Source organism: Lygodium microphyllum, chromosome 10 (genome assembly GCF_053477565.2).
Source record: "Lygodium microphyllum isolate KBCC chromosome 10, Lygodium_microphyllum_v1.1.10, whole genome shotgun sequence".
NCBI classification, from domain to species: domain Eukaryota; kingdom Viridiplantae; phylum Streptophyta; class Polypodiopsida; order Schizaeales; family Lygodiaceae; genus Lygodium; species Lygodium microphyllum.
In genome coordinates this window covers 156,163,829-156,189,055 of record NC_141144.1, presented here as the reverse complement: position 1 = coordinate 156,189,055, position 25,227 = coordinate 156,163,829, and the positions used below count along the sequence as shown (strand labels likewise).

The 25,227-nt window shown below is 40.8% G+C and overlaps 1 protein-coding gene across 1 annotated transcript in view; it reads left to right on the top strand.

The window, feature by feature from the left end:
* CAND1 (cullin-associated and neddylation dissociated) overlaps window positions 1-24,791 on the top strand; it is a 112,696-nt gene extending 87,905 nt beyond the window's left edge. Inside the window, exons 7-29 of the mRNA XM_087687056.1 lie at window positions 1,643-1,757; window positions 1,938-2,098; window positions 2,198-2,321; window positions 2,488-2,538; window positions 2,609-2,691; window positions 2,762-2,846; window positions 2,932-3,033; window positions 3,121-3,219; window positions 3,303-3,416; window positions 3,521-3,604; window positions 19,325-19,465; window positions 19,658-19,750; window positions 19,847-19,968; window positions 20,060-20,222; window positions 20,334-20,576; window positions 20,718-20,963; window positions 21,050-21,235; window positions 21,310-21,456; window positions 21,568-21,684; window positions 21,969-22,137; window positions 23,784-23,861; window positions 23,953-24,091; window positions 24,193-24,791. Coding sequence (XP_087543182.1) covers window positions 1,643-1,757; window positions 1,938-2,098; window positions 2,198-2,321; window positions 2,488-2,538; window positions 2,609-2,691; window positions 2,762-2,846; window positions 2,932-3,033; window positions 3,121-3,219; window positions 3,303-3,416; window positions 3,521-3,604; window positions 19,325-19,465; window positions 19,658-19,750; window positions 19,847-19,968; window positions 20,060-20,222; window positions 20,334-20,576; window positions 20,718-20,963; window positions 21,050-21,235; window positions 21,310-21,456; window positions 21,568-21,684; window positions 21,969-22,137; window positions 23,784-23,861; window positions 23,953-24,091; window positions 24,193-24,319 — 2,989 coding nt within the window. The 3' untranslated portion in view covers window positions 24,320-24,791. The remainder of the gene's footprint in view (window positions 1-1,642; window positions 1,758-1,937; window positions 2,099-2,197; window positions 2,322-2,487; window positions 2,539-2,608; window positions 2,692-2,761; window positions 2,847-2,931; window positions 3,034-3,120; window positions 3,220-3,302; window positions 3,417-3,520; window positions 3,605-19,324; window positions 19,466-19,657; window positions 19,751-19,846; window positions 19,969-20,059; window positions 20,223-20,333; window positions 20,577-20,717; window positions 20,964-21,049; window positions 21,236-21,309; window positions 21,457-21,567; window positions 21,685-21,968; window positions 22,138-23,783; window positions 23,862-23,952; window positions 24,092-24,192) is intronic.
* The last annotated feature ends 436 nt before the right edge of the window (window positions 24,792-25,227 follow it).

The following is a 25,227-nucleotide window of genomic DNA, read 5'->3' as shown; positions in this document are numbered from 1 at the left end:
AGATGTAAGTATACGTGACAAAGGCCTCTATGGAAGTTTACATTTTGAAAATGATTTGGATCTTGCATATTGAAAAGAGAAATAGAAGAGGGTTTTGATTCATATGACTCAAAGAGATTGTACGAACTTGACATTGGGCCTGATTGAGATGATGATGATTGGTTGCCAATCATCGCAAATGTCATATATGCTCCATGATCAAAGAGGTAGCTAGTCTCACCAATTGGTCCAGATGGAGTAGCAAAGCTAGTAGGAGGGGTGTAAGCGTGATTATATGTAATGCGCAAGGACTCTTCAAACTCCACCTTTGTCAAGAGATTGAAATCTAGAACATGAGAAGAAAAAGAAGGTGAAAGTGAAAGTGGGGTGTCATCTTCCTCGCCGAGTCCATAATGCCTCCTTAGGGCCTCGAATGATGGAGAAGCTTGATAAGACATTGTGGGATCTCGTGAAGGTGCCTCGGACATTATGAATTAGTTCCTTGTCTTTTGTGTATCTTGCACAAATCCAAGCGTCCACAATATCAATAGGATACTCTTTATAAGAGCACTAGCTGTGATACCATGTGAAGAAATGCTAGGGTTTGCATTGAGGGAACACAGAATGTAAGACCATGATTGAAACCCAAAGACTCAGATGGTGACATGCAAAACTCAAGCCCTAAACGCAAAAAGCAAAAACACAAAACTCAAAACGCAAAAACACAAATACAAACAGAGAAGAAAGAGAATGTTGAAGTGAATGAATCAATATTGTAAATAAAGGAATGTACAAGATGCTCAAGGGCAGAGCTGTGCAACAATCAGTGGCTCTCATGGTAGTAGGTTGATGGAGGTGTGGATTTGTATTGTCCATTGAAAATGGATCTCGAGTACAGCCACTACTTGTGGGAGTAGATGCTGATGAATAAAAGTGCTGAAAACACAAGAAAGATGATCAAACTTGATCACCGGCAGGAGTTGGAGGTTGGGTGACAATTGTAGACTACAAGATGATGGAATTTGATCACTGGCAGCATTTGGAGGTTGAGCGACAATTGTAGACTACGTTGTAGTAGTCATTGGGGACTGGACAGCTAGTGGTATAGGACTGATGGTTGAAATCTGCAAGACAAGGATGGGGCTGAATGGTGGGCAGCCTGTCTATTTATAGATGGAGAAGGATCCTCCCAAACTAGGGTTTGGCATGTGGGACACAAACTCTCTAGAACCGCTCCCGCTTTAAGGAAACTTTTGGTAATTTGCTGTTTTGGGGTTGTTTGAAAGAGCTAATCAATGGGTAATGAATTTTTAGCTCAACAGCAAGGTCATGATGGAAGAGGAATCAATGAAACGTAAAGCTTGCAGCTGATATATGTTCCCAAAATTTGGGATGATTTGGATCCATTTTTGTAGATTTAGCCCTTGAGAACTTGAACATGTATATTTTCAATATCATGGCCCTTGTTGGTGTTTTGGTTGTATTGACCAGTTATTGCACCTGTTGCACATGTTTTTTCCTAGATGCTTGTTGTATCTACATTTGAATGATGCCACCGGTTCTCATGTGTCTTAAAGTTCCAGATGTGAATGCTTATATGTTTGGATCCAATAAATGTGTATTAATCTTGTCAAATTCTGTTTGCAATCGCTTGTGCTGCCAGCCGTGCTGTGGGCTACAGGCTTGGCCCCCATTTGCAAGAGGTTGTACCTCTGCTTGTGAACTACTGCGAAACTGCCTCTGAAAGTGATGACGAGCTTCGAGAAAACACCCTGCAGGTAATTGCACAAACATGTGCCACTAGAAAGTGGGAGTCTCTTCTTCAAAAGATCCTCCAATACCAATGTCTTTTCTTTTCTTTAGAGGATCCTCTCCTGATGTCTCTTCTTTATCATAACAGCAATGGTTAATTATATGACTATTTAATTGAGATATATGCATCAAACATCATTACACAGGCTCTGGAAAGTATTGTTCTGCGGTGTGCTCGAGATGTTTCTCCTTACTGTGAGATGATACTGGATCTTGCACTCAAGTATTTGAGTTATGACCCAAACTTCACTGATGATATGGATGAAGATGAAGATGAGGACATGATTGGTGATGATGATGAAGATGAGTGAGTTGGCTTCTAGTTTGTAAATTGTGGGTGTGTGAGTAATGCTGTTCAACATGTGGCTATTGAACTGCATTCATCTTATGAAGTTGTTGTTTGCAGAGAGAGTGCAGATGAGTACAGTGATGATGAGGATGTAAGTTGGAAAGTTCGACGGGCTGCAGCAAAATGCATTTCAGCAGTGATTATTTCACGATCTGAAATGATCACACTGTTATATACTAAGGTAAACTTGTAAAAGTTCTTTTGCACCCCCTTGGGGAGGTGGGGGTTAAACTTGTAAAGGCACCCCTAAATTTTACCTGAAGAAAGACGTGAACAGTTACTGTTCATGGTAGGTGTTAATTATGAATGTCTCTCAACATAAGACTGGTGCTATTGGTCTATTTCAGGCTTGTCCAAAGCTGATTGAACGCTTCAAAGAGCGTGAAGAGAATGTGAAGGTAAGGATAGCTGTATTGTAGGGACAAATAGTTGATCTTGAGGATTCCTTGAAATTTGTTCTTTTTGCAGATTGATCTATTCAATGCATTCAATGACCTGCTCCGTCAGACTGGAATTGCGACCAAGGGTTCAAGGGAAACTGATGCATCCAGGTAAGGATGTGCCAATACATTGTTTACAGGATTCTCTGATACAGATAATAGCTTGTTTTTTGTGTTGTAGCCCTTTGTATCTATTAGAGCAAGAAGTTCCAAAGCTGGTGAAATCTTTGAACAAGCAGCTCAAAGAGAAGGGTATCAAGACTAAAGTAAGGATCATAACAAGGAGAACTCCTTTTATGTAGTTTGAAATTTGTTACTGTAACCTTGTGGTAAGATATTGTTGCTATGTAGATTGGAGCATTTTCTGTGCTGAAAGAGCTGGTAATTGTTCTACCAAACTGTCTAGCTGATCATATGGCTTCCTTGGTTCCTGGCATTGAGAAAGCACTGAATGTAAGCTGTCAAAGTGAGCAGACCTCTTGCCAGGTTCTCTCCCTTGAAAAATTTAAAACTCTCTAAATAATAAATTTTACTTTGCAGGACAAGTCTTCCAACTCCAATTTAAAAATTGAAGCATTGGTCTTCACGAGACTTGTTATGGGCTCTCATTCAGCAGCTGTATTTCATCCTCACATAAAGGTGACTTGAGTTTCTGATGCCACGCATGTAAATTGTCAAGGTTTTTTTAAATACTGCAAGCATTACACTTGCCTTTGTGATAGGCATTATCTGGACCAGTATTATCAGCTGTGGGTGAACGATACTATAAAGTCACCGCAGAAGCTTTGAGAGTTTGTGGGGAGCTTGTGAAAGCAGTGCGACCACAGATTAATGTGGTAAGTGTATAGGGCTTAGAGGACTTTCAATCTGCAACGTAGTCTGATTTATCCAGATAAGATTTCTTGACTGTTTTGGTGATGTCTGATGTACATGTCTTCAGGGACCCACTTTTGATTTCAAGCCATATGTACAGCCTATATACAATGCTATACTGAAGCGATTAACAGCACAGGATCAGGATCAGGTGATTCTTGTTTATATTGCTTAGCTAGTCTGTAATAATTGTCCCTCAGGCATGTGTTTAGTTGCTAACATTTATCGAAATCAAGTATTGAAAGAGTGCTATGTTCAAGATTCAAGGGACGATTCCTCACATTTTTTGTAGAAATTTGAAAGTATCTTATGTGGAATCGGTCAACACCTCATAGGTTATGCAACCTTTATGAAATACTGGTTTGTGTTCTTAGATGTATATCAGTACTCTTAAATTTTTATGTATATTGTTTCTTAGGGTTATTCTTTAGGAGATGTTTGTTTGAAAGACCCTAGTTATATGTCCTCTAAGGTTCTATGGATAAAGACTACATCAGTAGGCGACAGCAGTTTGAGGGTTGTTTCATTCGTTGTACTTCATCAATGGAGACAGCTTTCATGGTTGTCTAGATAGGGCAGCAAGTGATTTCTTCCATTTTCTTGTGATGGAAGTCTGAATTTCCTCTCTATTCAGTATTCTCTCTCATTCTCCAGCTATTTCCCAGCCTTGCTTTGAAGATCTCAGCATTCTAATCTTTGGAGGCTGAGAAATTGCATTTTTCTTTGCTGTAAACCCTAATTTACAGCAAAAATTAGGGTTTGACAGAAATCTCGGAAGTGTGCTAGAAGATTGAAGCCTCAAAACTTGAATTTTCAGGGCTGAGAATTAATTCTCAGCATGATTCAAGTGAGGAATCAGCCAACATTTGAATTTGGGGCAAATTTTAGTTCCTAAGGAGTGGGTGAAGGCCAATTGTCCAAGCAAATCAAGGGGCAAATTAGTTTGAAGACTTCCTAGTCATTATTGGCAGCAAGGGATTTTTGATTGCAAAGGGAATTGAAGGAATGCCATTGTGTTCGAATTCAATTGCAATTAAAGATAAAATACTGAAAGGGGTGCTTGTTTTGGGGTCAGTAGGGTGTCCAAGTTATAATAAGGTTATTACCACCCCTCCACGAAAGGAAGGCTGGCTTCAGTAGTTGTGTGTTAGGGAGGGAAGGTGACTTCTCCTAGGGTAGGGGTAGGTTGAACTAGTACTTGGTGGATTTGCTCATGCAAGTTTTAGCATTCTTTAATCTCCTTTATAGCAATATCTATTCTCTTTCGATGCATGCCTTGGTACCGTATGAGGATGGTCTTGTTCTGTAGTTGTGAAATGATGCTTCTCATGTGTCCTCGAGCCAGAGAGAACTGATTGCCAGAGAGGGGAGGTAGGGCATGTTGATACTTGCCGTATACCTACATAATGCAATGGACAAAGAAAGAGACTTTTTATTTGCATCAAACACAATCTAGTGGCTCAAATCTTGAAGATATTATGACTTCGGGTCCATGATAAGAGGTGTTGACAAAGAGCAAGATATTGCTCGTTTTATTCTCACATAGGAGATTACTTGGTGGTTTGGTAGAGGAAGGGGAATGTATGGTCATGATGTTCATTTTGGGATGTTTTTGTTTCAACATAACCGGCCTAACTTTTTGGAGTAAAATTTATATCCTTGTAGTGGAAAAGAACCTTATCAATTAATTTGGGTAATTCAAGAATCTTGCAAGTTGCAAATTATGTTTGTGAATCATGTATCTTGTATTTTGAGCTATGTGTCATAAGATTATTGAGTGTCTAATATGCTTAGTACTAGTTTTCTTATCTATATTCTATGTATTTGCACACATGTATATAGACACATACACATCATATATTTGTATTATTTGTATATTCCAAAACTCCATTGCCACAAAAAATTTCAAATGGTTAAAACTTTGGAACTTTGTTTTTTTCTGTTTTGAAAATTTTTATTTTCAAAACTCGTGAAAACTATGACTTGAACATGTATAGCTCAAGCAAGGTTGTGAGTAGCTACTACCCATGTGGTAATGATTCCCATCAACCCTTTTTACTTTGTCATATCTTGAGATTGATACCTTTAATTGTGGTTTTATACTTTGATTCACCTTTGTGATCATTGTAGGCTCATTTAGCAATCCATGATGACACCCTTGGTCCAGTGTCTTGCAAGGGGCTAATCTCTTGGATGGCTCCAAAGAAGATATTTATTACCTTTGGAAACTTGGTAGGTCCTTGGGTAGTCTAGAGTATGACCTATGGTCTGATGCTTTGGTCTCTTTGGGGTGGGACCTTTTGAGTTGAGATTAGAGGCTTCTTTTTGTATTCTTTGGTCATCCTTTTTAGGCACAAGAGGGGATGCCAAGCCACCTAAAATTGCCTTTTAAATTATCATATTTTTTGGCTCTTTGTTTAGCTGAACTAATCAATGCATTTTGAATGCTACATGAGACTTTCAATAGGACAAGTGATTTAGGATGTTCTATAAATAGGGACTTCGTGTGCACTCCCACTTTGATCCTTGATTTCCACATCTAGTGCGTGCTTTGCATTATTATCGCATCATGACTTTCTTGACGGTGATTATCCTCATTACACTCTCCACAAGCTTTATGGCACGTGCTGCTAAGCAATTGCAATATAAACATATCAATGTCACTCCAAAACACAAGGCTAAATACTTAATCAGAAGAGGAGACCATGCCAAGGTTAGGGGGTTGAATCGATAGCTCGATTTAAACATTTTATCTATTTGTCTGTCTGTCTCTCTCTCCACACTATGCTTTAATGTTAAAATCCTAACTGTCGATCAAGTAGCAGATAGTTACTATTGATCTATTAGGTGCCTTGCTTCTCAATCATAGAATTAGGAAATGGTCGAAACAGCTCGGCAACACGTTGAAATGCTCTTTGATATGAGACCGTCACGAATTGTGTCCCTAAAGTGTGAAACATTCCTTGTCCCATTTCGGACAGGGAACGCCATGTGGCATGCCACTTATCCTCTTGTGCTTGTGCTTGGTTTTTCTCGTGTGTGCTTGTTTTGCTCCACCTCTAACCCCCGTCCAGTGTCTCGGTTTGCTCCTATTCGTTTGTAGTTACCAGCTCCATTCTTCTCCTTCTTTCTTCTTCCTTTTTTCTTCTCTCTTCTAAGTTCTAAGTTCTCAACTTCTTGCTCACTCTTGAGCCTTTTCCCTTCTCTTGAGTTGCTTCGCAACAACCAGTTCTTTAAGTTTTTCTTCAGGCATTGTTATTTTAGTTTTCAGTTTGAAATGGCTTTATTTTTCCCTCTCCCCCTCTTGGGGGTCCGGTGATTGGTCATGGTGGAAAAAAAGTAAATGTTGACCACTCATTGAGTGGTGGAGGATCTCGACCATGTGTAGGAATCGATTAGGCACGGAGATCGAGACAGACAGTCATTACGCGCAGTGAGAGAGACAGAGAGTGCGAGTGAGTAGAGTAGAGAGTGAACATGTTTTTCGGTACAATGACGAGTGTACCACTTTTGGTTTTTAGATAGATATATGTATGAAAGTACAATGTGCTAAGGGTGTGTTCACATCCGTGCACATATAAAAGATACGATAGTCCTTTATCTCAACAACCTCCCACCTAAAGGCAACGTGCCTTAAGAGGAGAAAAGAATTAGCTAAGTCTAGGTATGTACAAAGCTGAAATAAATATATCTATCCAACTCCCATCATTTGTCGGCAATGAGCAAACCGCTCTGTTGGAAGACCCTTCGTAAGAAGGTTTGCAGGATTATCATCTGTATGCACTTTGACAAGCTCAATGCTCTTGCTGTCAAGTACATCTCTAATGAAGTGGTACTTCACATGTATGTGCTTTGTCTTTGCATGAAAGACAGGATTTTGTGCTAGCATGATAGCACTCTGACTATCACAATGGAGAACAGGTAACTCTGTGATGCCAAGCTCTCTCACCAAACGTGAAAGCCATAAAGCCTCCTTGCATGCTTTAGTGGTAGCTACATACTTTGCCTCTGTAGTAGACAATGTAACACACTTTTGTAGCTTGGAGATCCAAGAGACTGCTCCTCGTGTGAAAGTAAATACATACCCAGAAGTGGACTTCTTGCAGTCCGCATGACTAGCATAGTTTGCATCCGTAAAGCCAACAACAGATGTCTTTTACTTTCCAAAGCAGATGCACAACTTCTTTGTGCCTTTGAGGTATCTCATAATACCTTTCACTGCATCCCAGTGCTTTTTGCCAGGGGTTGCCATGTATCTGCTAACCACTCCCACTGCAAAGGCATTGTCAGGACGTGTAGCAACCATAGCATACATCAAACTGCCAATAGCTGAAGCATATGGTATCTTGGCCATTTCAACCTTCTTATCATGAGATGTAGGTGTAACGTATCCACTTGTATCTTCAACACACGTCTTAGCAGTCCATCGGAAAGGATATCTAGAAAGCTCCGCCCAGCACTCCCATGGAATGTTACGGGGTTTGCGATCTAGGGCTTTCCGCGTCTGCCACGTAGCGGAAGTATTCCGGTCGTTCCCACTTAGGACCGACCTAAATTAGGGTTTTCCTTATTGGTCATTTCCTAACGGCAACTAGCGTCGGACCCAAGCGAACTACTTTACGCAGAAATGCCAGGTCCGAAGCGGATTCACGCTGCACTTGGTTCAAGGAGAATGGGAAACGAGAGGGATACAAAGCTCAACCTCTCTGCCATAAGGCATAGTCCCATTCCGTTCCCCTAAAACAGCGTAAATCGGTTTCAAATATAACTCTAGGGCAATGCTCTTGTTGTTCGTGTTCTTTGACGATCTTCCAGCTGTCCATTCGTGATTTGAGAAAAGTTCCCCGGGCAACCGGAACCACCCATCCGTAGGACGGACCTATGGCCCATCCTCCGCACTTTCCTCGGGTTGTTTTAGTTATTTAATTACCTAACACATTAGTTGGACATGTAACAATCAGCTTCTTTAATTAGCCTGTTAGACACTGGTTCTTTCACGTAATCATATCACTTGACATAGAAAAACAATATCAGACAAGTTCCTTATTAACAGGTTATCGTATTTATCTTTGAAATACAAAAAATCCAACCCATAGGTTTATCCACAATCCGTCCGAAGGCTATCCAACAATCCACAGGGATCACTAATCCAAGTTTCCGCCCGTAGACTCCCAAGTCACGTTAGCCTCTTGTGTAGGGCCCGGAAGGCGAGGGATTTACGGCCAGAGCCCCCTCTGGCACCCAAGCGTTCTCCTGCTCCAAGTAGCGCTCAACGGAGAGACCTCTCGCGGCGGGTTCGGTCCACTTGCCCGGCGTGGTTAACAACCCCCTTGGTTAGGGTCAGGCAGGCAGTCGGGGGTAATTGAAGTTGCCTCTCCCTTCAGGACTTCAACCTAAAGTATAGATATCCATTTATCTTTTAATTCATTGATCAAACAAAGCCAAACAGTGCTCTAAAATCTGTAGCAAGCACAAACATTTCCATTGATCGTTTTTGTTGGCAAACTGCTAAGGAATGAATCCTTCATTTCGAATGCATCCAGCACTCGATCCGGGATGACTTGCAACTTGGCAAGATCCCCTGTATCCTTGGTTAGGGCGTACCTATTAACCCAACTTGGTCAAACCTTAAGTTCATTGGTTACTTCAGTTTATCGGCTGGTCTTTAGTTTCCAATCAATCTTCTTTACTCAAGAAAGACCACTAAATTAGGATGATTATTCATCCTCTTGCAAGATAACTTGCGTAAGGACATGCCAACTTTATTGCGAGAACTTGGCCATTCCCTTGTGATCCAATCACAAGATCATATGACTCCGCACTTGTTGTGCAAGTGTCGCATCGAACTATTGAGACAATGGAGTCACGAAATAATCTGTTTCAGGTTACTAGGCTGACGTTGTTAGACCTAGGGTTTCTAAGTTTCATCTTGTAAGATTCTTAGGGGGAAACCCTAGCTCACTTTCCAATTTCATTTCACTGTCTCCTACATTTAGTGAATGTGGGCAAGTATTTAGGTATAGGAGTTTCAGTTTTAGCAATACGTACGATTAGGTCACGTATTAATTTCCTAGTGAATTTCTTGGAATTTAACTCGTTCTAAATGAGTACTCCGCGGTTTAGGTGTCTTAGATTTATGCCAATTTGTTTAACTCTAGAAGATAAATTCGAGATCATTTCCACATGACTCGTCTATGCGTAAATTGATTTTTTTCAACTCTAGCTTATTGATTTGAGGTCAGGCATAGGTTAGGTTAATTTCACGCTAAACAAGCAACCTTTTACTTGATAATTTATGCAGTTGACAAACGATAATTTCCTAGATTTATGCATTGTAAGAATCATTTCATGCTTTGCACTTTCCATGATGATTCATTGCAAAGAGGATATGGCTTAAGAGTGCGATATGCAGTTTATACATCTAGGCTTAAACGAAGTATACTATTTTAATGGACAATAATCTAGTTTATAATTCATTTCAATGCATAAAGCTATTTGCTAGAAGTGCGTTTATGCTTTCTTTAATTTGCATGTTTCATTTTAAAGTATTGATGACTAAGTTCCTTCGTCGTGAGTATTTAGGACAAAATATATATCCTATTTCTAACAATCAACCTTGCGTGATTGAATTACAACAATACCAAATAAAAATTAGGAAGGAAAATGTGGGTAGGGGCATATAATGCTTTAAACATGTGGGGGGGGGGGTGTGAAAGGTTTTTAAGCCCCAAGGGAAGGGGGGCTTATAGGGGGTTAAAACACGGGGGGGGGGGGTGGGGGGGGGGGGAAGGGGTTTCAAAAGGCACAAGAAGGGGGGGTGAAAGGGGGCTTATCTAGCCCCCTTAGAAGCTTCCCCTTAGAAGCTTCTATAGCTTCTTATATGGCAGGAGGGGAAAATTTCAACGCCGAATTGTTGGTGTTTGACGGCTGGGGCAGCCCGACAGCAGAGGCGACGCCGTCCTGGCCTTCGGCAGACAACAATGCCTCGTTTCCACTCCCGGAAGCAGCAGCCAGTCTGTCCTCGATCTCTCTCTCTCCTCACGATGCTACAGAGTAGCGGTAGCACTCCCTTCACTCACGATGCCCAGCGTCCCATGGCAGCGCCTCCTTCTGGCCCCCTCTTGCACAGTGTCCCGACTGGCTTTTTTATAGGGGGAGGGGAGGGGGAATCCTCCCTCTCCTAGGTGTCGACTTGCATGGCTTTAGAGGTGAGCAAGCTCCAGCAAGGAGCTTGCTGGACATTCTATTCCCCTCTCCCCCTCCAGCACGATCGTCGGCTGGGGGGGATAAGGGAAAAAAATTTCCATTATCCATAGTAATTTTAAAAAAAATTGCTATATCATTATCCTCATTTCCTATAAAGGAGGTTCATGTGTGAATTTCAGTATTTGATATATTACAGTAGGGCTGTCCTCTACACTAAGTTTCACATATGGAGGCAATGGAACCCCAATTGTTTTCCCTCCCTCCATATTGAAAGGCTGCAAAACTTTGAAGATATACTCCTGCTGAGATAGATAGAGTAAGCCTTTCGATCTATCTCTGAGTATTTGCATGCCAAGAATGTGATTTGCATCACCAAGATCCTTCGTGTCAAAGCTACCATGAAGACTTTGCTTCAGTGAATCCAAGGCATGAGTATCCCTGTCAACAATCAGCATGTCATCTACATACAGAACCAAGATAATCAGGCTGCCATCTGTTGCCTTCTTGGTGTACAAGTAGTAATCCACTTGACTTCTATGAAAGCCTTGGGACTGCATGAATGTATCAAACTTATGATACCATTCTCTAGGTGCTTGTTTCAGCCCATACAAACTCCTTTTGAGTTTACATGCCATTTTTTCCTTCCCTTGTTCAACAAACCCTTCAGGCTGCTGCATATATATGTCTTCATGCAGATCACCACGTAAAAACGCAGTCTTTACATCCATCTGTATGAGCTCCATATCATCAACTGCAACCAAGCCCAAAATGGTTCTCAATGTAGTCATCTTGACTACAGGAGAGAAAATCTCATCAAAGTCAATTCCATGCTCCTGCTTGTACCCCTTTGCAACCAATCTTGCTTTGTACTTTGGTGAGGAACCAGAAGTGACCTTCATTTTGTAAACCCATTTGCATGGAAGGATTTTCTTCCCTTTAGGTAACTGCACCAAGTCCCAAGTGTCATTTTTTTCAAGAGATTTCATCTCTAACAGCATGCCTTTATACCATTTCTTGCTGTCCTGTCTGTCCATTGCTTCCTTGAAGCAAGACGGTTCACCACAGTCTGTCAGCATGACATAATCAGCCACATTAATTGCACCAGGAACAAACCTGCCAGGTTGTCTAGTAGCCCTAGACGATCTCCTAACCCAATGGTCATTGTTTTCTGGCTGTTCTTGCAAATTTCCATTTTCAGCATGCTGTCTTGGCATTTCAGCCTGCAAATCAGCATTAACAGCTTGCTGTCCTGGCTGTTTTTGCACATGTAATGGCTCATTTTCATGGGCAATAGTTGGCTGATCATTTCCAACATCCTTTCTTGCATTTACAGCAGGTATTTGCTGTTGTACAGCGGGCACATTTTGCTGTCCAAAAGGTATTTATTCCCAGAATACAACCCTATGGACCTCCTCAGTCTTTTCGGGCTGTTTGTGCATGCGATCTTCCCGAAAGATAACGTCATTGTTGCGTACTACTTTCCTTTTCTCGGAATTCCACAATTTATATCCCATTTCACCCTCGTCACCATATCCTAGGAAAATGCATTTACAGGACTTTGGCTCAAGTTTGTTGCATTTTTCTTTACGAATGTGCACAAAAGCCTCGTAGCCAAACACTTTCAAATGAGCATATAAAGGTGGCTTGCCCGACCACGGTTCTTGGGAAACCCCCCTCCCTCCCGCCTCCCCCCGACGCCCTCTCGCCCGCCCGAAAGACCTGTTTGGTGATCGATAAATCAAGTGAATGGTTGTCATAACAGCCTTTGCCCACAAACCATGGGGTAATGCAGCATGAGACAGCATCATACGGACCTTATCCTATATGGTCCGATTCATACGCTCTGCAACTCCATTTTGGGGTGGATTATGAGGGGCAATGAGCTCTCTCTTTATCCCTCTGCGATCACAAAATGCCTGAAAGGCTTTGGACACATATTCTCCACCATTGTTAGAGCGAAGACACTTAAGTGTCTTATCTATCCGATTTTCAGCCAATGCCAAGAAATTTTTAAACTTGTCAAGCACTTCATCCTTGCTACGAATAGAGTAAACCCATACTTTCCGTGTAGCATCATCGACAAAGGTGATAAAATATTTCTTTTCCCCTAAAGATAATCCTGGCATTTGACATACATCCGAATGTACTAAATCTAGAGAAGAAGATTTCAAAGAAAGAGACTTTTTGTGAGACGTTTGTGTATGTTTGCCATAAATGCAATGATCATAATGCTCAAAATCAACATAACGAAGACAAGGCAAGTAACCCAAATAAGAAAGCACTTTCATTCTTGTTTGACTCATGTGTCCCAACCGGCCATGCCACAAAGAAACACTTGGTTGCTCGGTCACAGCAACAACATGGTCACGCACACTAGATACATGAAGTGGATACAATGTATCTCTCTTGTAACCTCTGGCAATAACCCTAGATCCCTAACAGATCTTCCATTTTCCATCACCAAACGTGGTATGAAAACCATCATTATCTAGCTGCCCTGTGCTGATCAAGCTCTTCTTGAGCTGAGGTACATGCCGTATATGCTGAAGTGTAAAGATAGAGCTATGCTGAAACTGTAACTGCACACTGCCAATACCTGCAATCTCACATGCATAGTTGTCCCTAAGATGAACAACACCATGTCAACCCCCTGTATAGACGGAAAACTACTCACGATGAGGGGTGACATGAAAGGAAGCACCTGAATCAAGAATCCAGGTATGCATGTCATCATCTGTATCTACAAGTAGAGCATGTGCACCAAAATGTGAAGAGACAAAGAGTACATTCCTCCCACTGTCACTGTCATGAGTGACTACATTCACCTCTTCAATTTTTACACTGCTCTTCTTAGGCTGACTGCCCTTCTTCTCTTCCTTGCAATCATCTGTCTTTTTGCCTTTTCCTTTCTTTTTCTTCCATTTGTAGCAGTCACGTTTAAAGTGACCCTTCTTGCCACAATGATAGCATTCAATATCTTTGCCACGTGATTTACTGCGTCCCTTGCCATCATATTTGCCCTTTTGCTGTGATCTGTCCCTAGTATGCAAAGCACTGGAAGACTTACTGGATGCATTGTTCTGTCGATTCATCTCTTCCATAAGTAGAGCACTCTCTATATCAGCATACAAAAGGATCACTTTAGAATTGCTCATAGCAGTCCTGAATGTATCCCAACTCTCTGGCAGAGTGCAAAGCAAGAAAGTAGCCTTAAATTCCTCATCAATCATGAACTTCAAGGCAACCAGCTGGCTGAAAATGGAGTTAAACTCACTCAAGCGAGTAGACATTGTTGTACCTTCTTTCATACGCAAATCCATAAGCTTTTTCAGCCAATACACTTTGCTTGCAGCACTCTTCTGTGCATATAGTTCTTCCAGTCTAGTCCATATAGCATATGTAGAATCCAAACCTTAAAGGTTGAAGAGCAAGGCATCAGAAATTGATAGCTCTATGGTTGAGCGTGCAAGCTCATTCAACTCATCCCAATCGTCTTGATCCATGTTTGCAGGCTTTGCCCCTTTAGTTTTGATCGGCTTTGCCTGCTTTTTTTGTAACAGGATATTGTAGCACTGTTTTTGCCACACTGCAAATTATGTGCGCCTTCAAGCTTCTTCATATGCGTGAAATTACTGCTGTCATTGCTGCCAGCCATGGTTTTCAGCCCAAATGTGACAAAAAAACCAGCAAATGCAGGCCCAAATTGTCACCCAAGTGATCAAGGTACAAACAAGTACCAATCAGCAATAAATGACCATGCAGAAGTACAAATTTCAGATCTGTAATTAAGTTTCCAGAAGCACCAAACCAAGTGCTACAGCATTATCCAACTGATTACAACTGTTCCAAAGGGCATGTGCATCACATTAAATGAGAAATCCCAAAATTTCAGCTGCAATTTCTGTTGTACATGTGCCCACAGGCATAAAATTCGACACGAATGGTCAAAAGCCCCAAAATTTTGTGCTCAAAGCGTCAAATACACATCTGCATTTCCTATGTCATGCATAGGACTGTCCAATTTTGCCAAAATAAAGCAATTTCAGCAAAACCCCCAAATTTTACCGAGTGTCGATGTCCAATTTGCACAGAGTTCAATCTGCATGTACATAAAATGACCAAATGTTGCACAAATTTTGCCCAAACTGCAAAAGCCCCAAATTGCACGGGGTCCAATGTGCCTCAATGTCAAGAAATTGGGTAAATTTCAGCCCAATTTGTGCATGCACTTTAAAAGCCCCAAATGTCGAAGGCAAGATTTCACAAATTCCTGTAATCTCTGAGACAAATTTGCTTGTCTTGCATCACATTCTCCAAATGTGGGAAAAGCCCTAAATTTTGTGGGTCAAATGTTGAGAAATTTCACTCAAATGAGCAAAATTTCAACAATTTTGGCGAAATCCCCAATTCAAATGCGCACAATGTCTGCAATTCCAACGCAGATGCCTCAATGTTTCACAAACAGTGCTTAGTCTGGCGAAGCCCCAACTTTTTGGGCCAAAATTGCACAAATTTGACCTTTCGTGCTTGTGCGCGCGAACCCCTCTGTTAAGCCAAGGAAAAAAAAATTCAAGAAGATTTTGAAAATTGTGGCCCCGTTGACCTATGGGGCGGGCCGTGTGACCTGCCCGTGCCACGGCGCCTGCTTGACCGCCGTCTTGTGACCGCCGTCTTGTGACGCCTCGTTGCTGGCGTTGCTGTTTGGTGCCCGCGTGTCCTCTCGCCTGGTCGCTGTTCCCTGTTGTGCAGCTCGACTGGTCACGCAGCAGCAGCCTCCTCGTTCGTCAGCGCTATAGCCCGTCGCACGCTTGGTCTATGCCTGCTGCAGTCACCTGCTGTAGTCGACTGTCACTGCCTGCAGCTTACACCTGTGACTCTCCTGCTCGCCTTTGAGCTCTCGTCACTACACTAGTTTTCTGCCTCAGCCTGACGACCGTCTGCAGCACCTTACGCTCTCATACCAGTTTATAGGAATCGATTAGGCACGGAGATCGAGGCAGACAGTCATTACGCGTAGTGAGAGAGAGAGTGCAAGTGAGCAGAGTAGAGAGTGAACACGTTTTTCGATACAATGATGAGTGTACCACTTTAGGTTTTTAGATAGATATATGTATGAAAGTACAATGTGCTAAGGGTGTGTTCACACCCGTGCACATATAAAAGGCACGATGGCCCTTTATTCCCAACACCATGGACTTGGAAGCTTTGCCCATACAAGCGAACTAGTGGAGCAAACAAGGTAATCTGTTGAATTGAGCGTTTCTATTTTTAATTTTTATTGATTTTAATTTTTCAAAGTTACTTAAATATTAAAATATAGAATACCAATTGTCACTTGTTCCGTCTTATGCATAATTAGGTCCGAGCTCATCTCCTTCATGAAACAAATTCAAAGGTATAGTTTTGTCCTAATGTGACCTTGGAGAAGCAAAGGGAGCTTCATGACCATGTAGCAGGTCAACAAGCTTATCTTGCATCTAGACCATGATGTGTTGCAGTCAACCTTGCAACTTTTGTTACACCATCCCCATCAGATGTGTCTAGAGCAGGATTGGTATCAGGAAGTGTGACCTCCACACCTACTGCAAGCATTGCATCGGCCATAGCATCAACAATGCCACATGTTGCATGTAGACAGAGCATACTTGATGCTTGTTGGAATCCCAAGCAGAAGGAAGAGGTGGATATATCAGTGGTACACTTTTTCTATCATGACCACATTAAGTTTCATGCAGCTAGACTAGAGTATTTTAAATTGATGTGTAAGAAGATTGGTGAGTATGGCCCTTCCTATGTACCTCCATCATCAGAGATCTTATGCACCACTTTGCTCGATAAAAAAAAGCTCCTTGTTGAGCAAGCAACAGTGACTAGAAAGAGCCTATGGGCTAAAAAGGGAGTTTCGTTGATTTGCTGATGGTTGGAGTGATACACACAATCGATCCATTTATGGCACGATTGCTTATTCTCATGGGCAAATGTATTTCTTATCTTTACATGATGCATTAGAGACAAGAAAGTCGACAGATGTACTTGTAGTAAAGTGGGTTATAGGTATTAAGTTTATTTGCCCAAAACATGTTGTGGGATTTGTTGCAGATGGAGAGCTTGCAAATAGGACAGTAGACACTATTATCCAGGGATATTATCTGCATATCACAGTTTCATATTGTATGGCTCATTGCTTAAATAACCTACTAAAGAATATTGGTAACGTGTCATGGATTTTGCACTTGTCATAGAGCAAGAAGATCAAATGGTTAGCTTTGTTTTAAATTACTAGTTTCTTTGCCATTAGTTTTCTTTGTGGTGAAAGAAGACACTTTTAAAATACTCTAATACCAGATTTGTCTTTAACTTCTTGATGCTAGGTAGATTAAGAGAACGAAGTGGTGCCTTGAGGCCGTTATTTCTTAGTGATGTGCTCATCTCATCGGCATTGACAGATACTCCTATAGGTATTTGATGTTTGGAGAAAGCAAATAACTCTATTTTTTGGGATGATGTAAAGCGGATAGATGCTATGGTATAACCTATTGTGCATCTATTGAGGGTTATGGATGCTATGCAACCTTGCATTGGCAAGGTATATGAGTCTATGGATAGGCTGAATGAAAAGTTGTAGAAGTTGGCACCAAATGATGAGACATATGAGAAGATACATCATTTAGTTGTGATGATGTGAAACTCCTATAGCTCACCTATACATGTAGCTGCATTTGTTGTGGATCCTGAGTTCCAGGGCAAGGATCAAGAGAATGACACTGAGGTTATGGATGCATGGAGACTTATACTATCTCGTCTAGTGCTTAATCATGGCACTAGAAGAAAGATCAAAGAACAACTTTCATGTTATAGGATCTTTGAGGGTTCTTTTGGTTGTGGGGATGCACAGGAGGATCATTTTAAGATTGGGGCAGCTTTGTGGTGGGAGAACTATGGTTTAGATGGTCCTAAGTTGCATAAACTAGCCGTTCGTTTTTTGAATCAGTCAGTTAGCTCCTCTTGTTTGGAGCAATTGTGGAGTACATATACTCACATTGCTTCAAAGAAGAGGAACCGACTTGGTGTGGAGAGGGCAAACGATACGGTATTTGTTAGTGCTAATTTGAGGATATTATGTAATAGAATGACAACAAAGCCCAATCCATTCATAGAGTGGGAGGTGTAGCAAGAAAAGGAGACACATGCTGATGTCGAGGAAGATGTAGTTCATGGTACACATGATGATGAGGCTCACACTTTAGGAGTAGCTAGAGCAGCCTTAGATCATGATGATGGTCTTTGATTTAGTTTGCTTATCACAAGTCTCGTGACACATGTACATTGTATATGATATTATGATCATTGACGATAGTGTGACACTTGGGCCATTGTGCCATGCCGACATTATATTTGTATTTGCAGTCTTGCAATTGACCTTTGGGCTATTTTGGCATGTTGCATTTTGCTTTAGTCTAGAGATTAGACTTGATATTTGTAGTCTTTTTTTGGGCAATGAGCATGTTCTTTCAAAGATTAGACTACATGTTTGTAGTCTTTTAAGTTTTTTGGTAACGGGGCCATGGGCATGTTCTTTCAGCTTAGACTTTAAAGTTTAGTTCATTGTTTATTGTTTTATGGCACATTTATTAGTCGTTTTATAATTTAATAGCTTAACTCTTGAGCCTTGTAAGTTGTAATTCAATTTGTAATGACTGTTTTTAGAATGGTGCATGATATATTTAAAGTTAAAACTTAAAATGATTTGTGCTTGTAGATTATATACCTTGGTTTTAACACTCCACATGGATTACGAGTGAAATATTAACTTTTTTTCATGAATTTTAATTTTTTTAAATGCCATTTCGGTTCCCACGTCCCCGTTCCCTAGGTTTGGCGTCCTCGTCCCCGTTCCCTATTGCTGTTCCCTGTTTCATGTTTCTATGATTTGGACCCTTTGTGGTGTTGTTCAATGCAGTACCTAATGTTAAGAGAGACTTAAGAATCCTTATCCAGAAGTGCATTCTATGGAGGTATAAAAATAAAGTTGTTGCATCCTAATGAAAATATTTGTAATTTTTTTAAAATAATGGGGCTAGACATTGTTTCACTCTAGGAAAGGTGTTATCCCTATCATTTGCATATAGCTCGTTAGAGACTAGCTTGCAAAAAGTAAGGCCTTGCTAGGATGCTTATGTTTCATGTTAGAGGTGTGGAATGAGGGAATGCTGGGACATTTCCCTTGTGTGTGAAAACATGCTTTTTAGTATGCGCATGTCGCACACTGCACTCTAGGTGCATGAAATAAAGGTTAAGCTAGTGGTGTGTTTCTTGGCCTATATAAACAAGGCCATGTGCCTTGGATAGTATGTTTATTTTCCCAGTTATCAAGAAACATTCCCTTTTGAGTTTTTTTCCCTCTTTGAGTTTTACACTCTTCAAGTGTGTAGACTTTTCTGAATTCCAAGACTCACAATATAAGCTGAACCCAACTTACTTTGTATTTAAGCAGCATTTTGAAGCTGTGAGCACAACATCCAGTCGAAAGTGGATTTGATTGTATGTAGCTGTCGAATTGTCTTGAGAGTCTAAAATAGATGTGATTGTGCTGAGAATTGAACATTTGCATACCTTAGAATCTAAATGCTAGGAGGTTCAAAACTCTTTTGTATTTTTGATGCAGGAAGTAAAGGAGTGTGCCATTTCTTGCATGGGCTTAGTGATTGCAATTCTTGGTGACTATCTCAAGTCTGAACTAAGTACATGCTTGCCTGTGCTTTTAGAGCGCCTACGTAATGAGATAACACGCCTAACTGCTGTGAAGGTAATCCTTTACTTTAGCAAGTGCATGTTATGTTAGATAGATAGATGACAGCAGCCACACAGGTGGTGGTTTTGGGTCTGGACTCTGCTCATTAGTATGCAAGGCTTATGGTACTTATACATATCCATACATGTTTAGCCAGCACCCATGGACTTACTGTTGTCTTTGTTTTGGATGGTTGATATTTGCAAGGCATTTGCAATCATTGCAGAATCTCCTTTGAAGATTGACCTATCATGTGTACTGGAACAAGTTATCATAGAGCTAACCACATTTTTGAGAAAGGTGCTGGCTGAGAGTTCAAGAACTTTGGCATGTGTTTTTTCCTGCCTTGTAATGATGATTACAGACTATTCATATTTCTCATTCTGTTGCTAACAGGCAAATCGAGCTTTACGACAAGCTTCTTTGTATACTTTAAATGCATTGCTTGCTGCTTACAGTGATAAGATAAGTGAATCAAGCTATGAATCGATAATTACCGAACTTTCCTCTTTAATAAGGTGCATGATCTATCTAAATCTTTCTGGTTCTGATGATGCCATTATTCGTTTTCTGGAGAACTCAAAAGTAACTATTTCTTTGTGTGAGCAGTGATTCAGACTTACATATGACAGCATTAGCTTTGGAACTTTGCTGTACAATGATGGTAGATACCAAGCGTCATTCGAATGTAGACACTGCAGTAACCGGAAAAGTACTGCCACAAGCATTGATTCTTGTCCGAAGCTCACTACTGCAAGGCCAAGCTTTACAAGTAAGGGATTCTCCTCTTTTTTTGCCTTTTAGTTGCATGTATGTTTCCCTTTCTTGGCAACTGCTTCATTTCTGCAGCTTTTCTAACAAGTTTGAAATGGTACTTTTCCAGGCATTACAGAGCTTTTTCGCCGCACTTGTTCAATCAGCGAACACTAGCTTTGATAACTTGCTTGATGCCTTAATTTCAATGGCAAGAGGTTCAGCACCGGCTGGAGGACCTGCAAGCAAGCAAGCCTTTCATTCAATAGCGCAGTGTGTTGCTGTGCTTTGTCTTGCAGCAGGAGATGTGAAATGCTCTTCTACTGTGACTATGCTTATCGGTATTTTGCAAGGAAATAGTAGCAATTCTGCGGTAACTGAAAGGACCTTTGTACTTGTTGAAGTTCACCTAATGATTGATCTAAATACAAGTGCTTCCTTATCTCTATAATTCTAAAACTTTTGGGTGATGAGGATCTGAAATAATCGTGTTGGATCATTTGCTCTTTGGCAGACCACTTTGTTAGCATTGCTTGCATTGGGAGAAATCGGTCGGAGAAAAGATCTAAGCTTTCATGCAAATATTGAAAAAGTCGTCATAGAGTCCTTTCATTCTCCTTCTGAAGAAATCAAGGCCGCTGCATCCTACTCCTTGGGCAACATTGCATTTGGGAATCTATCAAAGTATCTTCCTTTCATCCTTAGTCAAATTGACACTCAGCACAAGCAACAGTACCTTCTCCTTCACTCTTTAAAAGAGGTACAATACATGACAAGAAAATGGCGATAGATGGTTACAACTGTGGTCAGGAACCTTATAGTGTAAGTGTGCTTATTACTCTGCAGGTCATTGCAAGACAAGCTCTTGATGATGTTGGAAAGGTCGATCTGAAAGAGGCTGAACTACAAAAGATTCTGCAGCTGCTTTTTACTCACTGTGAAAGTGAGGAAGAGGGTGTTCGGAATGTTGTTGCTGAATGCCTGGGAAAACTGGCTCTCATTGAACCTGCCAAACTAGTTCCAGCATTACAAGTATGCTTCTGATCTACAAAATTATAGGTTTGCAAACACCTGCACATGATACTGATCTTATGTTATCATTTTAGGCAAGAACTACCAGTCCCTCAGCATTTACACGAGCTACTGTTGTTATTGCAATCAAGTATACAATTGTGGAGAGACCACAACCTATTGATGCGTACATTAGACCATGCATATCTTCCTTTTTGATGTTGATCAAAGATGAAGACAGGGTAAGTCACATAGGAATTCATCAGTTCTCAGAAGTTTTAAACTGGTTGAAGTACATTGCAAAAGACCTCTGGTTCTAATGCAGAACTATATGTAGCTTTGCCCTTGTGCAGCATGTGAGACGTGCTGCTGTTTCAGCTTTAAGTACAGCAGCTCACAACAAACCTGGATTGATCAAGGATCTTCTTCCTACACTTTTACCTCTGTTGTATGACCAGACAGTAATAAAGGTAAACAATTTTTAAGTGCAAAGCATCAGTCCAAGCTGTCTTGCTTTTATGTTCACGCATTGGGAGGAAATCCAGTGTAAGAAGAGCGCTTTGTGGTTTTGATCTGTACAACTTGACTAAGACTCTGAGTGTGGAATTTGCTCATATACCTTGCAGATTAATTTCAATATTCAGTGAACTCTTTCATGTAATTTCGTGACTGCAGGAAGAAGTTGTCATCTTTGGTTACTTCTCTTCCCTCTCACTTGATAAATAACGCTTTGGCATCTGCTTGTGTTATGCAGAAGGAGCTCATAAGGACTGTTGATCTTGGTCCCTTCAAACATACAGTTGATGATGGGTTGGAGCTGCGGAAGGGAGCTTTTGAATGTGTGGACACTTTATTAGATAGCTGTCCTGATCAGATTGATCATTCATCTTTCATCACTCCATACTTATTATCTGGGCTCTCAGGTTGGTGCTTGTGTCTATGTGCATTATCAATTGGGATGTCAAGGATTGTTATCCAAATATAAAGAAGCCAGTTGCTCATTCCTGGTGCCCCGTTCTCCAGTCACCTTTGGAACTAGTGCTTTTCCCTTGTTTGATAGAATGCCTGAGCCATGGCTGTTTACTTGATTGTCATGGTTGCCAAGTGAGTTCTAGTGGCTGGAATAATTTCTTTTCTTCCTTACAGGTGTAGACGATAGATTGAGCTAATGAAACTTAATTTGCACGATTTACTCACTCACAAAAAACAAAGAAGTGAAACGCATGACTTCACCAAAGAACAGTATTCTGAAGGAACCCGATTGAATGGATTCAAAGGGCTTGTCTAGGCTCTTTGATTGATTGTTAAGTGGTTGGGCTGAATCTGGGGTTGTGACCTCATTTCGAGTCTGTGAGGGTAAATTGGGAGGCATTTTGCTGACTGGTCACAAAAATGAAAACAGCTGGATTAAAGTCCTTTTACCTTATATAGGAGGACCTGTCACCTAGAGAAGGATAATTAGTTCTTCAAGTCTGAAGGACCTGAAAGCTGGAGTAAGGAGAAACTTCATTGGCTCATAGTCATAATACTACTGATAAGCTAGTTGCGATGACGAGCTTTTACTTTCAGTAGTGGTTTTGACACTGCAGAGCAACATTCGACAGTTGTGAAATACATCTACTTTGACAAAGATTTCAGGCATCCCTTTTAGCCTCGAAGTTTTGAGTTTTCTTGAAGGCTAGATCCCTTTTGAATACAAGAAGCTATATGCAGCAACCAAAAGAGAGAAGTATCAGCTAAGATGAAATGTATAGTTTCATGGATAGTCTCTCTTATGTAATCAAGTTCCAGTCCATACACATGATGGTGCAACATGGATTTTGTGGAAAGAATGGGGGATCTCTGCCCACAATATTATGCCTTTTGTGCTCTCTCATGCCCCAATCATATTCCATGTAGTTATGTGCACCACCACCTTTGAGAACATGCTCAGAGATTTTTTGGAAGTATTTGTGCATGAGTTTTGTGTGCAGTCACCATGGCAAGCCCATCTGGATGACTAAGAATTTGTTGGACTGGCCATACAGTGGTGTTGAAGGTCTTCAAGGAAGCCAGGGACAGAGCCTGCTTAGTACTGAAAGCTTGTTCTCTGTGTTTCTTTTCTTGCCACTCTTTGTACACAATGTTCACTCCCTGCTTTACATGTTGCTTGAAATTTTCATGCTATGAGAGTATCTCATTCCTATTCTCTAATTTGAATTTCTGTGAAGATGGTCCTCACAGTCTTCAGGTAAGGGTAGGTTGACATTTTACGTTTAAATCCAGAAGTCGGTAGTTTTAGTGACATAGTCATTACCACTGCCACTTTCACATAGACAAAGAGTAGGACTTATTCTTTTGATTCTCCTGCCAAGACAGTATGAATAAGGCCAGCATTTAATGCATGCACCACCAGAAGAGAAAGCTACTAACACCTACAATAGCTGTATTGTGGCCTTGTGCTGACATTTATTTTGCACCATAAATCAGCTATAAGCAATATGAAGTGCACCTTAAATATATGCATGCAGATTGATTTTGAATATTGTGCCTTGACAAATCTTGTTAATATGTTCTTTTATGTATGTAGATCATTATGATGTAAAAATGCCATGCCATCTCATACTGTCCAAACTTGCGGAGAAGTGTGGCTCTGCTGTTCTGGCAGGTAAATATGGCCACAGAATTTCTGAAACTTGGTGCATTTGAAAGAACATATATTTGGAACTAAGGCTTGTGATTTTAATTTTTGAAAGCAGTACTTGATCAACTGGTAGATCCACTTGAAAAGACAGTTACAAATAAGGTGAAGACTGATGCAGTAAAGCAGGAAGTAGACAGGAATGAGGACATGATACGAAGTGCATTACGAGCCGTTGATTCCTTGAATAGAATAAGGTATTATCATGACATCTGGATGCCTTTTGTTTTGTGAGATCACCATGTTCATAATGTTTCTTAGGTAGAGGGATGGCTTTAACTTGACTTTTCATCTGCAGTGGTGGGGAGTATAGCACACGGTTCAAAATGTTCATGAATGTGATTAAAAATGGGCCCCTTGCGGAAAAGTATAATGCTGTACGGCAGGAGAGTGATACTTTGGCTGGTGACATCATGGTCTATTAGTTTCTCCTTGACTACACGTTTTCTTCAGTGGAAGGATTTTGTTAATTTGGAAGTTTCATGACAGTTTTGCAAGGTTGATGCTTTATACGTCATGGAGGATGGTAGATCAATCCTCTTGAAGAGATAGTCACCAATGCTGGAGGCATAGTAAAATTGCCCTGTGCAGGATGCAGTAAAGCGCATACCTGTACTTGCATTCATCACAGAAATGTATTGTTGTTGCAGCTAAAGTATACTGCCTCTCTGTGCATGAATGTTTTTGGCATCCCATTCGATCCCTGCACAAACAGTACATAGTTGGACCCTTCTGAGGTTGAGGCCAAGGGTTTGATGCTTTGTAATACTATTTCCCAGGGAGGATTGCGAGCTGCAACATTTTTTTCAATCATAAGATGGCAGTGAAGCTTGCTCTATGGAGTGATGAGAAAATTTGTGATACTTGTTCATTCAATAAAAAATGCCTATTCATGAACTACCACTAAGGTAAGCCTTCTTTTTCTTATTTGAAGCCTTGTTGGTATTCAAATGACTCCCTTGCAATGTATTGAATAAACAAGGATGGGGCATCGATAGGATCTATGATATGGTAAAATAAGGATGAGAAACTTGCATTGCTGATGCTCTGGCTCTATGATTTGGAATATTTGAACATGTTGGACCAATGAGATGGAACATAGGTAGGGCTGCTGCCAATCAAGTTTTTCGATTTGGGTTCATGAAGTTTTCCGATCATTTGTTGCTGATCATGATGATGTGTGCAATAATGGGGATGTAGCATTGGCAGCTCAATCCTTGAGTAGTGAGTGCACTCCCAACATGACACTTTTGTCGATGCTATATGGATAGTACAAGCAAAGAACTCATTTGGACTATGGCAAGATCTCAAATTTACCAATTTATTTGTAAGC